A 14820-nucleotide genomic window follows, 5' to 3' on the forward strand; every position below is an offset into this window, starting at 1 on the left:
TGATCCAGCCTGTCCTGATCCCTCTGCCAGGACTTCCTGACCTCCAGCAGATCAACACTCCCACCCTACTTGGTGTCATTTGTGAAGGGCCTGAGGGTGCACTCAGTCCCCTCATCCAGATCGTTGATAAAGATATTAAATGGAGGTGCTCCCAGTACTGAGCCCTGGGGAACACCACCCATGACCAGCCACCAGCTGGATGTAATTCCACTCACCACCACTCTCTGGGCCTGGCCATCCAGGCAGTTTTTAATCACACAGAGTATACCTTTTTGTCTGTAAGACAAAGAAAGATAGAATAGTTTGGGTTGGAAGGGACCATGAAGATCATCTAGTTCCAACTTCCCTCCTATGGGCATGGTCAGCTTCTATTAGACCAGGTTGCTCAAAACCCCATGTAACCTTGCACTAAAAAGTTTAAACTGAAGTAAGAAAGATGAACAGGAAATTTAGGCTAGATCTTAGAAAAACAGTGTGCAGAAGGTAGGGCTAGTTGAGCTCAGGAGGAGTTTGTTAGAAGAGATGATGGAACCTGATGTGTTTTTTTTTTTTAGAGAAGCAGTCTGGTCAGAACTGGTTTGGTCATAGCTCATCCTGCTTCTGAGCCAGGAATTAATTAGATGACGCTCGCTCCTTTCAGCTCTATTTGTTATGATGTTATCATGTGAACATGAAAAACAGAAACATTTGTGCATTAAGGGAGACTCCCTGTTTCTGAGGCTTTTTATACTTCACCAACCTGTGCCATGAAGTCTTGCATCAGCAACACATAAATCCATTAAGTCATCTGTCTATAAAACACTTCTCTCTATTAAGCCCTTCTTCTAAAATGCATTTCAACCTATTTCAAACCCAAAACAGCTACTAAAAAAGAACTTTACAGAAAGACTTTTTTTGATATCCCAAATTAACCTTGGAAAGCCCCACAAACACTCAAAGCCTGTTCTTCAAATAGAGTCTGTTTTCAGTACAAAACACAGACAAAGCCAACAGAAAGTTATTTAAGTCAGTTTAAGAGTTAATGAATACAGCAGTGTGCAGGGCCTAAACAGAAACACAAGAGACCTGCAATAGTTCAACATACTAAGCATATAACAGTAAAAATTTATATACCACTTTTATAATTTCTTTTCAATCCTCCTCTTAAAACCTTTTCCTTAAGAAAGTCCTTCCTTGCAGCAGATGTTACAGTAAGCAGGCAATGCACATGCTGAAATACAACAAAAGCAGCTTTTCTTAACAAAAATATTCTAGCAATGGGGGGAACAGCGAATCAAAACCAAAAAATATTGAACCCTGGTTACACACAATATCAAAGTTAACATCCATGGGCAAAAAATTAGACTCTTACTTCATTAGAATCAGATGCTAAAAGGAAAAAAAAGATGCCAGCTTACCTGGTGCACATATCTCATATAAAGCAGCCTTGTAAAGAAAGCTTGAAAGAACTCAGAGGAAGACAGAGAAGTGACAACATGAAATTAAGTGGCATTATTTGCAATATTATTCAAGAACTTGAGTAGATTACTAACATCTTCCTTCCTCAGGAAAGAGCTTCCCACACTACACAATTTTAAAAGAAAAAACCCCTACAAAAGAAGCCACAAAACCCCTATTTTCTGAATCCCATGCTAGAGTTCACAAACAAATTTGCAATCACAACTGATTCTTTCTAATTATGTTCTAATTTCAATGATAAAAAGAGCAGAAGGCTTATATAAGTATTCAAATGCCCAGACACCAATCACCCAAGGCATGCACTGTGATTCAGAACCACAAGACCTTGCCTAGAACTTGCTCTGGAGTATCAGTAAATTCTTTTCATTTTACACCTCAGTTTAGCCTGCTGAAAAACAAAATAGCTCGTGTCTCATTGGGAAGTCTGAAAGTTGAGCCACTGTGAGATCTGGGAATACAAGTATATGGAATAATAAAACCATCATGAGAGAGTTCCTCAGGCATTTCCAAATATATTCAGATTTTGTACTTACTAAGAGTTTTATTCATATTCTCCATCTAGAGCTGATTTACAAACCACTAAATTATTATTAGAGTGTGATAGCTTATAAAAGATTAATTAATGTTACATTATATGCTCAGCACAAAACACACCTAAAACAACAGTTTATTTTATTGTGGTTTTCTTACTCATTATCCAAGAGCCTCAGTTCAGCTTAGTTTACTCCAAGTAGCTGTTTTTTGGGTTGTCTAGTTGATTTGAGTTGGGTTTTTGGTTGGTTAGTTTTCTTCTTTTTTTTTCTTTTTCTTTTGAAATATACATTTTGACCTTCTTATTTATGGGTTATTTGGATTTAAGACTCTCTTTTATGATTCCTATATTATTCTTTCCTGCAAGGCTGAGGTCCAGTATTTGGAGTTCTTACCTACTGTGGCAGTTGCTTTTTAATCTGGTATGACAATGTGTGTATTTCCACACTTGATCTCTTTCACAGTCACCTTTGTGTTCAAAATCAAGTGAGATGGTGCAGTGAAAAACATTTTAGAACCACTGAAACTAAGAGTTACTTCCTTCTAACATCCACAATATGACCCAATCTGGTCATAAGACTCTCTCTTAACAGATTCATTCTCTTCCAAGGCATATAAATTCATGCCAAGGACAAAACAGTGCACAACTCTTACAAAGAGCAAGGCAAAAGCATCTGAAACACAAATCTTGATGTCAATAACCAGAAGTCTTTGTCAAGTCTTAGTCAACACCTTTGCTTCCCTTTCCCCTCCTGGTTCCAGATCTTTTGCCTATAAAGATTCAACTTCACAACAAATCCCATCTCTTTTTCCATACACAGACAAGAAGCGCAAACGGCAAGTTATTGGATGGTTTCCAAATACACTGATGTATCTGAGGTAATCCCTGTTTACCTGTAGCTTGCTTGTCACAGCAGAGACTTGAGTCAGTATGGAAGAGAGTATCAACCTCTGTCGGGCCTCTAGGCATGACCCTGTACAGAAGGGTTATTTCTTACACATGTGTATTCCAGAGAATTGCACTGGAATGTCTTCCACTCAATCCAAGATGACAACAAAACGAAGTAAGCAGGTCTCCAAGACAACACTAACACAACATGGGCCTGGTTAAGAAACAAAATTTCACATGTTTGGGAAATGTGTGCACTTTTAGAATTGGGGTAGAAATAATTATCTTCCATTAGTATAAAGTGTATCTTGCCTGACTACATTACAGTATAAAGAATGGTTAAAAAAATCCATGGTTAATGGAATTTGAGGCAAAGGTAAGCAAAACAGATCACGGGGTCATGGTTTTTGCCTGAGATGCAACATTTATTAATGTTGAGGACATCTTTCACTAGACCAGGTTGCACAAAGCCCCATCCAACCTATCCTTGAAAACTTGCAAGGATGGGGCATCCACAGCTTCTCAGGGATGTCTGTACCAGTGCATCACCATCTTCACAGCAAATAATTTCCCCCTAATATCTAACCTAAATATTTCAGTCCTCTTTCAGTTCAAAGCCATTCCCCCATATCCTATCACTATATGCCCTTGTAAAAGTCACAGTGACTGCATGGAAACATGTTGCCTTGTTTTGAAAAAGAAACCACTGGAAGATTATGGATCTGTTCAACATGGTGCCAGCACCTGCCCAAGGCTAAAATGAAGTCTTGACTGCTACTAAAATGAAGTACTGAGCAGCTACTCTCTGTTCTGTCATCTGCATCCTACTGGAAGCCCAGGAAACATACAGCAGACTTGTGAGTCCCTCTCTTAAATGACACTTTGATTTGGAGGAGAGGAGGAGAAAGTGGGACATTTCATTCCATTGGCTATTGCTGCTTTCCTTACTCTAATTTAAAAAAAAAAACTCTTTCAGATGAGAAGCTCTGTGGGATTTGACCTGGAGTTCCACCAACCTTGTTTTTCTGTAATGTGTAAAGGTCCCAGTATATGAATCAAGAAACATTTTGACAATGCACACATGCTAGGATTTTTTGAGTTGTCCTGTGCAACACCAGAAGTTCAACTCAATGATCCTTGCGGGTCCCTTCCAACACAGGACATTCAATACTAAAATAATTGCAAGACAAATAATTTGTGTTCTTGAGGTCTTGAAGACACCAGAAGGATTGAGTGAAAGAAGGTAGGTCTACAACATTCACTGGTAGCCATAAATAAAGCCAAAATAAAGAAAGTTGTAAGTTTGGGAAGCCTTGGGACAAACATTGCTGCAAAGGTATCAGATTTTTGCCTGCATTGGCACAGGCAATTTGTGACAATACCAGAAAAAGAATTTTAAAATCTCGGTTACAACACACCATGTCATAGCTGTACGTAGCCTTTGCTTTTCCTGACAGAACATATTCTAGAACCTCTCACGTTTTTACCGTTTTCCTAAAAGTCTATTGTCCAAAATGGCATTTGAGATCCTAATAACACTTATTTACTTAAAAGCCTTAGTCATAGCAGTGGAACCATAGTATGAATTTATGGCATCTATTAAACACATTGTTTTCTACTCTTAAACAACATAATACCCAGCAATATAAACCCAGTAAAAATCTGATATAGTTTTGTACTACATAAATCTTTGCCATGAAAATGAAATGGCACTCAAAGGTTTGAATATGACAAAATACAATTAGCTTTATGACTTGTGTGCAATATAATCAAACTGATCAAAATACAAACACAGTAATAGAAGGCAGATCTAAAAGCACTGTTTACTTTAAAAGGCTCTAAAGGATGTGGTAGAATAGCCTTTCCAAAAGCATTTATGGATTTAATTACATATGAATACAATCTTAAACAACTTTGAAGACAGCAGACTACAATTATAAAGAAGCTGTAGCAACAGATATTTAGCAAACCACTTTGAAAACTAATTTCAACACCTAGGCAAACGTTTTCAGCTTCAAGGTGAGAAGGAAAACTAAAAACCATCATGGAGAGACATATAGTGATGGTAAGAATTAGAAGTGTCTTTCCACCAAAAAAAAAACAAACAAAATAAACAGCTAACTCATGAACAGATTAAATTTTGTGGCTTTGATGCACTTCCCCTTTTTTTAAATCTACTATCCACTTGTATGACTTCTTCCCTTAACAGATATCTATTCTTGAATAAACACAGGATGTCTTCAGAAAACAGAGTTGAACTATTTACAGTAGCAATCATAATAGTAACTTATCATTGATGCCCTCAAGATACAATGCATGCATGTTCACAGGAAAAAGCAATTCTCTCTCACTCTAAGACAACTTTTGAGCTCACAGAACAAAAGTCAAGGACCTGCAGAACAAGCCTTTCCCACTTCTGCTGTAATATGGCATCTTGTGAAAGATGCAATTATTCTGGAAGCATAATTTCTAGTGCTTGAGGTTGTCCAATTGCAGTTAAAGACAAATACAGACTAATAACTAATACTTTACAACTCATACTCCAAAGCAACACAGTTTTTGGCAAGATTATGACTAAAAAATACAAAATAAAAAAAAAAATCTGCAGCTACATGCCAAATATTATGAGTGATATATATTACTGTTGCTCCCTATTTCCACTTGCAGATCACCTACTAGATTCTTACTTATCCAATAGTACAAGGTGGAGCATGTGATTGTATAAGCACATGAGACAGCAGGGCATGCGACTTGGATCATAATCACATCGCAACTTAGAACTGCCCCGTCAGGAATCCCTGCAAATCAATTTGCTTTTTTGCACATCTCATTCCTATGCATGGTCCCAACCTCCAGATTACAGAACATGAAAGAAAAAAATTCACTTTCACTGAAGAGCCACTTCTAGTTTTTTCACCCTCTCAGTAATTCAGATGATACAGTGAACTAATAGATTTGCAATTTGCCACAAATTCAGCATGTTCCACTGCTAACTTTCAAAGTCAACAATCTCAGGGCGCCTCAGATTTCAAACAGGTCAGTTTTTTCATAGGAGATTGTCAGAATTTTGAATATTTTTACTCTGCAACATACTTACAAATTACATTTTAAACCTACTATATTCAATTAAAATAATTTTTTAAATTTTTTTATAATTTTAGAGGCTACTTTGCAAACTACTCCAAAATAGGATGCTCAGCAGAGGCCATCAGAAAAATTCCATGCTCATATCGTCACCCCCTACATCATAACTAAAGAGTAGTTTATTTTCCATGTGGAGCACCATGAAGGCAAAATACAACATTTTGACAACACATTAAACAACTGTTTTTGTTGGCAGCAAGTGTGAGGATTAGGAATCCTGACTTTCAAAGGGAAGAAGCAAAACAGCACTTATATACAGGATAACTAACCCCAAAGCTTTAATAAATGCGAGTTGAACAGCACCTTGTCTGAACAGAAGAAGATTGGAGACTTTTGTAATTATGATCTGGGCTTTTCTCCTTGTCCTCCCTAAAGCTAATGGCCTGTGGAACAACACTGCTGCTGTCTAGAGCAGGAAGGAGCCATGGACAGCAGAGACAAATCAGGTGGAACAAAACCTGTATTCAGAAAATCCCTAGCCCAGGGCAAGGCTCTATTCCAACTTGCAAGTTTGTCCAACAGAGATTCTGACAAAAATTAACAGTCTAATTTTGCAAACCATCCCTTTCCCAGTGCAATCAATTACTAATTGTCAGAGGTTTCCAAAGAGCTGGAAACCCAGCATATATCACTGAGTAGCCCAGGGAAGCAAAGCTGTTGCAGCAGCATTGACTGCACCAAGCTGCTGAACTCTTTGAATGGGTAGCATGAGCTTTGGCCACAAGGAGGGAGAGATTCTCAGCAATGTCAGCACAGCTCACTTTAACCAACTAACTCTATGGAAGGACAGGGAAAAGAACTGTATTCTGATCTACACTCCTGGCCCAGCCTTGATGTTCTCCCCCTTCACCTGTCTTTACTTTCCTTATTTGAAAAAATGTTACAACTGTTCTTTTTATTTCAGGACAAGTAGAAAGGAAAGTCTCAGCTCATAGTACAAACCCTATGATGTATCTAACATTCACATGCACCAAGTGACACATGCATCAGGACAGTCTGCCCCTCTTTCTCCTGTTTAGGTTGATAGCAACACAAATCACAACCAGCATGGTTTAAGTAGCTTGCTGTTTGCAACAACAAAGCAGGCACAGCACCACCCAAGGCAAGTCACTGCCAAGACTGGGGTGATAGCAAGAACCTTTTATTTAAGGCTGGAAGTTAAAAACATTTAAACCTTTCCTTTCCAAAAGTCTATTCCACAGAATATCAGCAGTGACTGTGAATGGAATTATCCACATTTCCCCAAGGGTAGCACATAAAAGGGCTTTTTCCTGCTGCACTTTTGTGCTTTTGTTTTGCTGCTCATGTCAAGGACACGACATGGGAAAGGGAGGAGTAGACAGGATATGCTATATGAACACTGTTATTACTTTAACTTCGTATTTTCCAATGGGAAACCGTGTCAGGGAGGGGAAGAGTCTCATAGGAAGCTTTCCACACTCTAAGTCACAGGCTGGCCCCAAGCACCTCCCAGACATGTTCCCATGATTACATCCTATTTCATGGCTGCCTTTAGTTGCTGGCTCATTTGGTTTCTCTTCTTTTAAAAGCTTCCTCTCCACCACTTCATGAGTAAATGTTATTTCTGTTTTGTTCTAACATCAGACAAATTCCTTAGGACAACAGCTGATTCCAGTCAAACCATTTCAAGACATGAATTTACCATTATAAACAAAGACAAATGTAAGTAAATCCAAAGTAAACTATAAAACTAAAAGCACATTTGCATTGTTTACTATACTTACCATATACAAAGTACAAAATGCGTCATTTATTTCCACTTCTCATTGCACAAGTTCAAGCCAAGAGGCTACTAAAACTAAAATATTGGTTACTCATGATTTTCAGGAAGATGGTAACATTGATGCAATGTTGCCAAAGTGGATCGCTTTTGCCATAGCCAGCATTCAAAAGCAGAAAAAGCTACAGGGAGCTTTTTGTTATCCTTGTGTTGCTTTGAAATAAAATTATTTATCTACTGATGCCATATTTTGAAACCAGAAAAACTTATTTTCTAATTTCCAGGAAATTAGAACAGGAAAATGCATTTTCCAGTATTTTTCTTTCTAATATACACCAGCAAAAGACCATGCTTCCACTGGGTCTCCATAGGTATTTTTGCATGGTGCTCACCCCTGTAGAGGCTTCTGTCCTTGTTTTTCAAAACAACAAGTGATGTGAAAATTACATTTTTCATGTTCCTTCAGTCACATTTAAAGGTTGGAGACAGAAAGAATGCCTTATCAACCCTGTTGGAAAAAGCTTAAAATTATATGCAAATGGATGAAAAGAAAAAAGTCTCAAGGGCTACTACAGAGTATCAGAGAACCTTCCAGAGTGTATGTGTTGGCACACAATCATGCACCGTTTCCAGGATGGAGTCCTAAATATGTACAGAGGTGGCAAGTGTCCTATCTTAAAAACTGTCTTCCAAGACAAAAAAAAATTTGGACTGTTTTCCCTCTGAGGTTCACGTAGCTAGAAATCTCCATTGATATTTTAATAGTATCTTTACCTGGCTAAGAAAATGAAATCAGAAACAGAAAGGAAATAAATTATGACGTTTGTTACAAGCTTCCATACTCTTACAGTCTCCACAGTCACACAGATTCATAAATTTACAGGTGCCTGTTCCCACATATAGAATTGACACTTCTGGTACTGCAGACAGTAGTATGGTGAAGAAGCAGGAACATGCACCTGAAAATCTGCTACTTCTGAGAGAAGTTACTAGCTATGTGAAACATTTTTTACTTTCATTGGTTGGCTGATTTCTTAATCCCAAAATTTTTCATTTGAGTTTATGATAATTTCCTTTGAGAAGGAAGCATCTACCACTTTCAAATCCCTACAAATATCTATATAGTTTTTATATTAACTACCTCAGCTTTGCTCCTCCTCCCTTCAAGGTATACACTTTAAAATAATCTTATCTAGTTACTTCACCTGAATAGGCATTACATCTCCTCCTGTATTCTTGCAAAGATGTAGGTTTTCTTCTAGCTGAAGGCAGCACAGGCTTCTTTTGCCATAGATCACTATACAAACTCTATCTCAATCTGTACATGCCATAAAAACAGAAAGCCTATTTAATGATGTAGTACATTTGATGTCATGTGTGCTTTAGAGTGTTACTGATAAGCAGCTTGGTAACAGACTAGCAGTTGAGATGTATGTGGTCCAAAGGACTAAGAGCCTTACTTGCAGCACTGCACCATGAGGACATGCAGAACAGGAAGTGTCCAACCAAGTAACTCAGTGCAAGCTGAACACATGGTGCTGCTAAGGATTCGCATCTGATAGACTGCTTAGATTTTAGATTAAAAAAATCAAACTAGCAAATAGAAAATCGATTGACTCTGCAAAACAGCATGCAGCAGGAAGCACAAGACCCAAGTAATTAATTAGAAGGGAAATATGAACTGGTATTTTGTGGTTTGCCTCTTCACGTCAGTGTGGAACACACAATACCTGACAGCTTCCAGACTGCTGACACACCTGAGCAACAAATCCAGAGACGGAGTTACAAGCACAAGCAGGGAATGGTGCAGAGGCAGAAATTTTCACACTGTCTTTCTGCACAGCTCTCACTTCAGCAGCCTCGCTGTTTACTGTGATACCAAGCCGTTAAACCTACCCTGCCATCAGATTATCTGAAACTCCTTTCCAATGACAGGCATTTTTATGTAAGCAAGTACTCTCCACACCTAGCATTTTCCTAAGGGAACTATTTTAGCCTTTAAATGCACTTTACTTGGGACCTATGCCCTACCATCCACACTGTGGCTGCAACACTCTATCTCCAGATGCTCTGAAGCCTAGATATCATACTCCTCACTATCCTCCCTTAAGCACTAGCAGTGAATTAAATCAATTCCTTTCAGCATTTTAATAAACAAAGCTAGCTGGTTTTATTTCGCAATTTAAAACATTCGATAAAATCAACTATTTTGCTGCCCAAAAGGTCAGAGTGAGGTATCAGTTACACAACTACCACTATAACTGCAGCTACCACAGCTTAGCAGTGCACTCTAGTATATAGAAAACACCTGACCTATTTTAAACTAAAATAGAACTGATTACTGTCAGAGGATGTACTTTGCTGTACATTTTACCTGCTCATACCCAGGCCTGCAATACACACACATTTATACTTGGACATTCCCTCAAATTTGAATGGCTTACTCTAGCCTTCTAAAGAACTGGCAGATCATTTGAGTACCTTGCAGCCATTGAAACCTCACACTGTAACCCTCTCTGATCCTTAAGACCATATACTCTTACCACACACAAATTTTTAAATAGTCTTGCTAAGAAATTTAAATACCATAACAAAACATGCCTTTGACTCTTGGTTTCTACCATTTAAAAGAATTTTAGATGTTGGAAAGAGAAAACAGGCAAATGTCAAGGGAAAAAAACCTCAAGCAGATATTAAACACTACCTGGAACCAAATTCTATAAACAAAAGCAAATGTTAAGCTTTGAGACTCTGTCCTCAGGTAAGACTTAGTGATGGCACATAGGCCTCATCACTGTTGTTCAAAACTCACCTAGCCTTCTGATTGTATGAAGCAGTATGTTCCAGGCTTCCTCCTGAAAAGTGTTAACAGAAGGAGCAGCATTCCCACTCCAAAAGCTCAAGGATATGAAGAATGATTTGAGCAACCGAGTCTTATACATTATGTAAGCTCTGTTTACACTACATTATTGTAATGTATTCATTAAAATTAATTTCTACAAAACCGCATTCATCTAACTGTTCTTATCATTAATTAGAACAACAGTGAACAGAAAAAATGCTGCATATTTAGGATCCATACTTGAAATAAACTTACTTCTTTTACATAAGGTTTGTAAGTTTAACTTAACAGCACTTCCAAAATGTTACGGCTATCCAGACAAAACAATATGTGCATTTAGCTAACATGTTTTAATATGTGACATTACTCAAATGTCATAGATACTTAATGGCAAATGTGCAGAAATCCTCCAGCCATAACATTACGCAAGAATTCTCCACAACTGATGTACATGAATTCTAAATTTTCTTACACTTAAAGAGGCTGGCTGAATTTTTATTGACCTTTTTTAACTAAAGTGGAGGATACTTTTTCTCTCCTGGTTTTAGTAAATCTTTGACAGGACAAAAATCTACTGTAGTCTGTTTATGCAAACTAGCATAACAAATCCCTTTTGCTATCTGCACACTTAAATCCAATCCTAAAAAACTTAAGTAACTTCTTTTCACTCAAATGGCATTAACACTAACAAAAAATACTTAGTTAGAACATTGCCTTACCGTGTAAATGCCAATTCTACAAACAGCAAATGAGAGCTGGATACATTCAGACATAGTCTAAAGGAATTAAAATAAAGACATTATCAAGAACACTATTTATTAAGAACTACTTTTCTTCCCATCCCTCTCCCCTGAAAGAAAGACCTTCTTCAAGGCTGTACTAAACAACTTGAGAAAAATTACATATAAATTCAGGTTATACAGATACATACTACCTCCTATACAGAAGCAGCCAAGTGTAAAGGTGTCAACACCTTCACACTTGCTAGTTTAGTATTTCATTAGAGGTCGCAAATTACCTCATGATCCCCAAAATTCCTGTACACATTAATGATTTGCATGTAAGCTTTCAGTCTCATTTATTTTTATCTGCTCTGATATTATTACTCTGATTTAAAAACACCCTGCAAGAATAATTTTAATGGAGTGCTTTTTGGCCTCTTAGTGTAAAGAGCCAAAACTGGAGAATAAAGAGCTTCTGTGTTTATATGTTACTGTTTTTCTCTCCCTTTACCATCACTGAAACTGTCTTCCTCTATATACTAGAATAATACATATAATTTAATGTTTGCACATTTCTGGTGAATTATTATTTCTTTAGCTTTCTGATACTTTCATCTGCAAAGTAGAACATAAAAATAGAACATTTGAATTAATCTGTTCTTATGGTTGGGAATAATCATATTAAAAGTTTTTACCCTCAACTTGCTCAACTTCCAATCTGCTGTGATGCCACAATTCTATGTCTTCTGCAGTCACCCAGAGAGGCTGAGGATGGACTACGAATTTCTGATGAAACAGATGAAAAACACCTTCTTTAATTAGCACAACAAAGCCAGGAAATAAATGCAGCTCTCCAACACCAAAATAAAAACTATTGTATGTTTGCCATATTTCCTATACAACTAGGTAAAATAAACTAAGCTTACAATGATTTATTCAGAAGAGTAATTGAGGAATTACTTTAAATAAGGTATTCGAAAGACAAATCGCCTTCAAGTGGAACATTTTTATTACGTATTTAACAAGTTCACACATTACCTAAGATAAAGTGCTGGATGATACAGACTTCAAACATACCTACCAGTCAAAACATCTTTTCAGCATCTGCTTTCTAACTTCTCCCTCCCTCCAAAAAAAATAAAAACTTTCAGCTGAAATACCCATCCAATTAAAATTGGGATTTAAAAAAAAAAAATAAAAATAACATATCTTATTAATTATAAGTAATGAAAAAAATATATGTAGCAACATTTTTTTTTTTGCTGTTAATTGTTCCATCTAAATTTTAAACAAAAAGTACTGAACTGTCAAAAAGTTCACTGAACTGTCTGAAAGTAAAAAGCACAGCATGAAAACCTGAAAGCAAACTTCAACAGCACAGTTGAAGTTTTCTTACTGGAAGTAATCTAGCATGCTATTAATGACGAGGAAATGCTGATTTAAAACACCATTTCAGTTTAAGGAGATTTTTTTTCCCAGCTTTAAGACCAAACATCTAAGTCTATCTCTTGTGCTCTAAGCTTCTCCCAGAAAGAAACAAGTCACAGAGAAATAGGAACTAACTTCAAGAAATCCTACAGTTACACAAAGTGGTGGGGCGGGGTCATAAACCATACCCCTCCTGACAGTACTTGCAGACCTTGTTCCAAAGGTTCCAGGGATGGATGACTTCCCCAAGCAATTTAGTCCAGAGCTTCATTACCCTTTCTACTAGAAAGTTTCCTAATGTTTAACCTTGGTCTGTGGAAATTTAAGCCCATACTTAAACTCCATGTGATACATTGAATGATTTGCATTTTCAGTATCCTGGCAGAATCTATGTTGCTGGCAGACAAACTTTATATACAAAGTAAATGATTATTTCAGCTTGCAAGAGAAGTAAACATGCAGCAGCAGCAAACTATTAATAGCTTCTTCATGTATACCATTTGCTGCTTTGATTCTAGACAAGCACAGCATCACAAATTGTTTTCTTTTTTTAATTTTTATTCAGTACTTCCAGGCTGTACATTAGTGGGAGAAATAATCTGCAGTTCAAAGTCTCCAGCAAACCCCTGTACATCCTTGCTTCAGTAAAATAAAACAACCTACGTCCCCTGTTACCTTACTCATCTGTTGCTGGGTTTTCTACTGTTAACATTGTTAAACCACAGGCTATTATTATAAGGCATGAATTCTGTCACATACAGTACCGCTGAATGCTTCCCTTAAGCATTTCCCAGAGAAATACTAAGATAATCCCTTCTTTAAGCCTCCAAGATAATGCTCATAAACTACATTCCATTGTGGTAAAAAAGGTCATTAAACTCAATGCTACTATCAATATCTATTATATGAACTTATCCTTCCTTCTGAAAATTTACATTTCCTCCCCAGTAGTACTTCAGTTTAATCCTTGGAAAAGGGACAGGAATTGACTTAAATTATTTTAAGTTTAATGATACTATCTTTCAGACTATAACTCTGACCACAGAGTTAAGATATAGTTGATAATCTGTTGCTGCAATGGGGAGTTTATTCTTGATACTTGTAATCTTTCATTACTTTGATTGTGCAATTCACTTGGGACCATACAATTGGGCAACAAAACAATTGTTGAAAAATTTGCATGTAATTTACTTACAGTTTATTGTTGCTTTCTGAAAGGATTTTACACGGTAAGCATGAAAACAAAAGAAAAAAAATGTAAAAACATACCTACAAATACTATGAAGGAGATATCTTGTTTGACACAATTCTACAGAGACTAATTCTTCACAGAAGTGACTTCACATGTCTAAAGTGAAAAACGGAGTCATCAGACCAAATATGTCAAACAATATATGCATGCATCACTGCCAAAAACCACCCTTCTGCCTAGGCGAAGGGTCATCTCACAAACATTAAATAATATCTCCCACTGGAAAGAAAACTCACCACTAAGTCTCCCATTCACCCAAGACTTCTGTTATCTTAATCATACCTTGTAAAAATGTGGCTCTTTATGACATAGAAAGATGTCTGCCGTGCAGCTGTGCAACATTCAATTCACAAAAAGCATCTGTTCTATTTTTTCAAGTATTCAGCTATCAGTACAAATATCAGTAAAAAACAATTTCAGTATCTGGTGTTTAAAAAAAAATCTCATTCAGCTCTGACATAGGCACACAACACACAAAGCTATTGTTTTAAATAATATCTATTTCGTCAGCAAATACAAGATTAAATCCCTACTCATAATATTTACAAGAGACCAGATTTTGAAAAGATTAATTAGAGCATGTTCTGCAACTGCTGACTTCAAAGCAAACACCAAATTGAAACCACTAGCCTCAAGAACCTTGGTGGGCAAAAGGGGACAGTGATCCTAATCAAGCTCTCAGAAAAGAACCGAACGGCTCACCACCTGACGGAACTGCAGGAGCCAGTCAATTCTGCCACCCAGCAGAAATACTCACCTCAACCTCAACTCGCTGTGACAATCCTAAATAAACCAGAGCACTGAATATAGCTC

At 37.1% G+C, this 14820-nt stretch overlaps 1 protein-coding gene across 3 annotated transcripts in view; it reads right to left on the minus strand.

Moving 5' to 3' along the window:
• The window catches only part of ARL15 (ADP ribosylation factor like GTPase 15), a 218233-nt gene extending 204128 nt beyond the window's left edge, over positions 1-14105 (minus strand). For 2 of the 3 annotated variants that reach the window (XM_015652835.2, XM_033520245.1), the window contains exons 1-3: positions 14025-14105; positions 12023-12113; positions 11325-11381 (exon numbers count right to left, since the gene is read on the minus strand). In XM_015652835.2, the coding sequence (XP_015508321.1) occupies positions 11325-11378 (54 nt within the window). In that variant the 5' untranslated portion in view covers positions 11379-11381; positions 12023-12113; positions 14025-14105. Of the gene's footprint in view, positions 1-11324; positions 11382-12022; positions 12114-12408; positions 12427-14024 lie in introns of those variants that run through there. The other variant, XM_015652836.1, reaches the window with a different exon arrangement.
• Positions 14106-14820: the final 715 nt, after the last annotated feature.

Source organism: Parus major, chromosome Z (genome assembly GCF_001522545.3).
Source record: "Parus major isolate Abel chromosome Z, Parus_major1.1, whole genome shotgun sequence".
NCBI classification, from domain to species: domain Eukaryota; kingdom Metazoa; phylum Chordata; class Aves; order Passeriformes; family Paridae; genus Parus; species Parus major.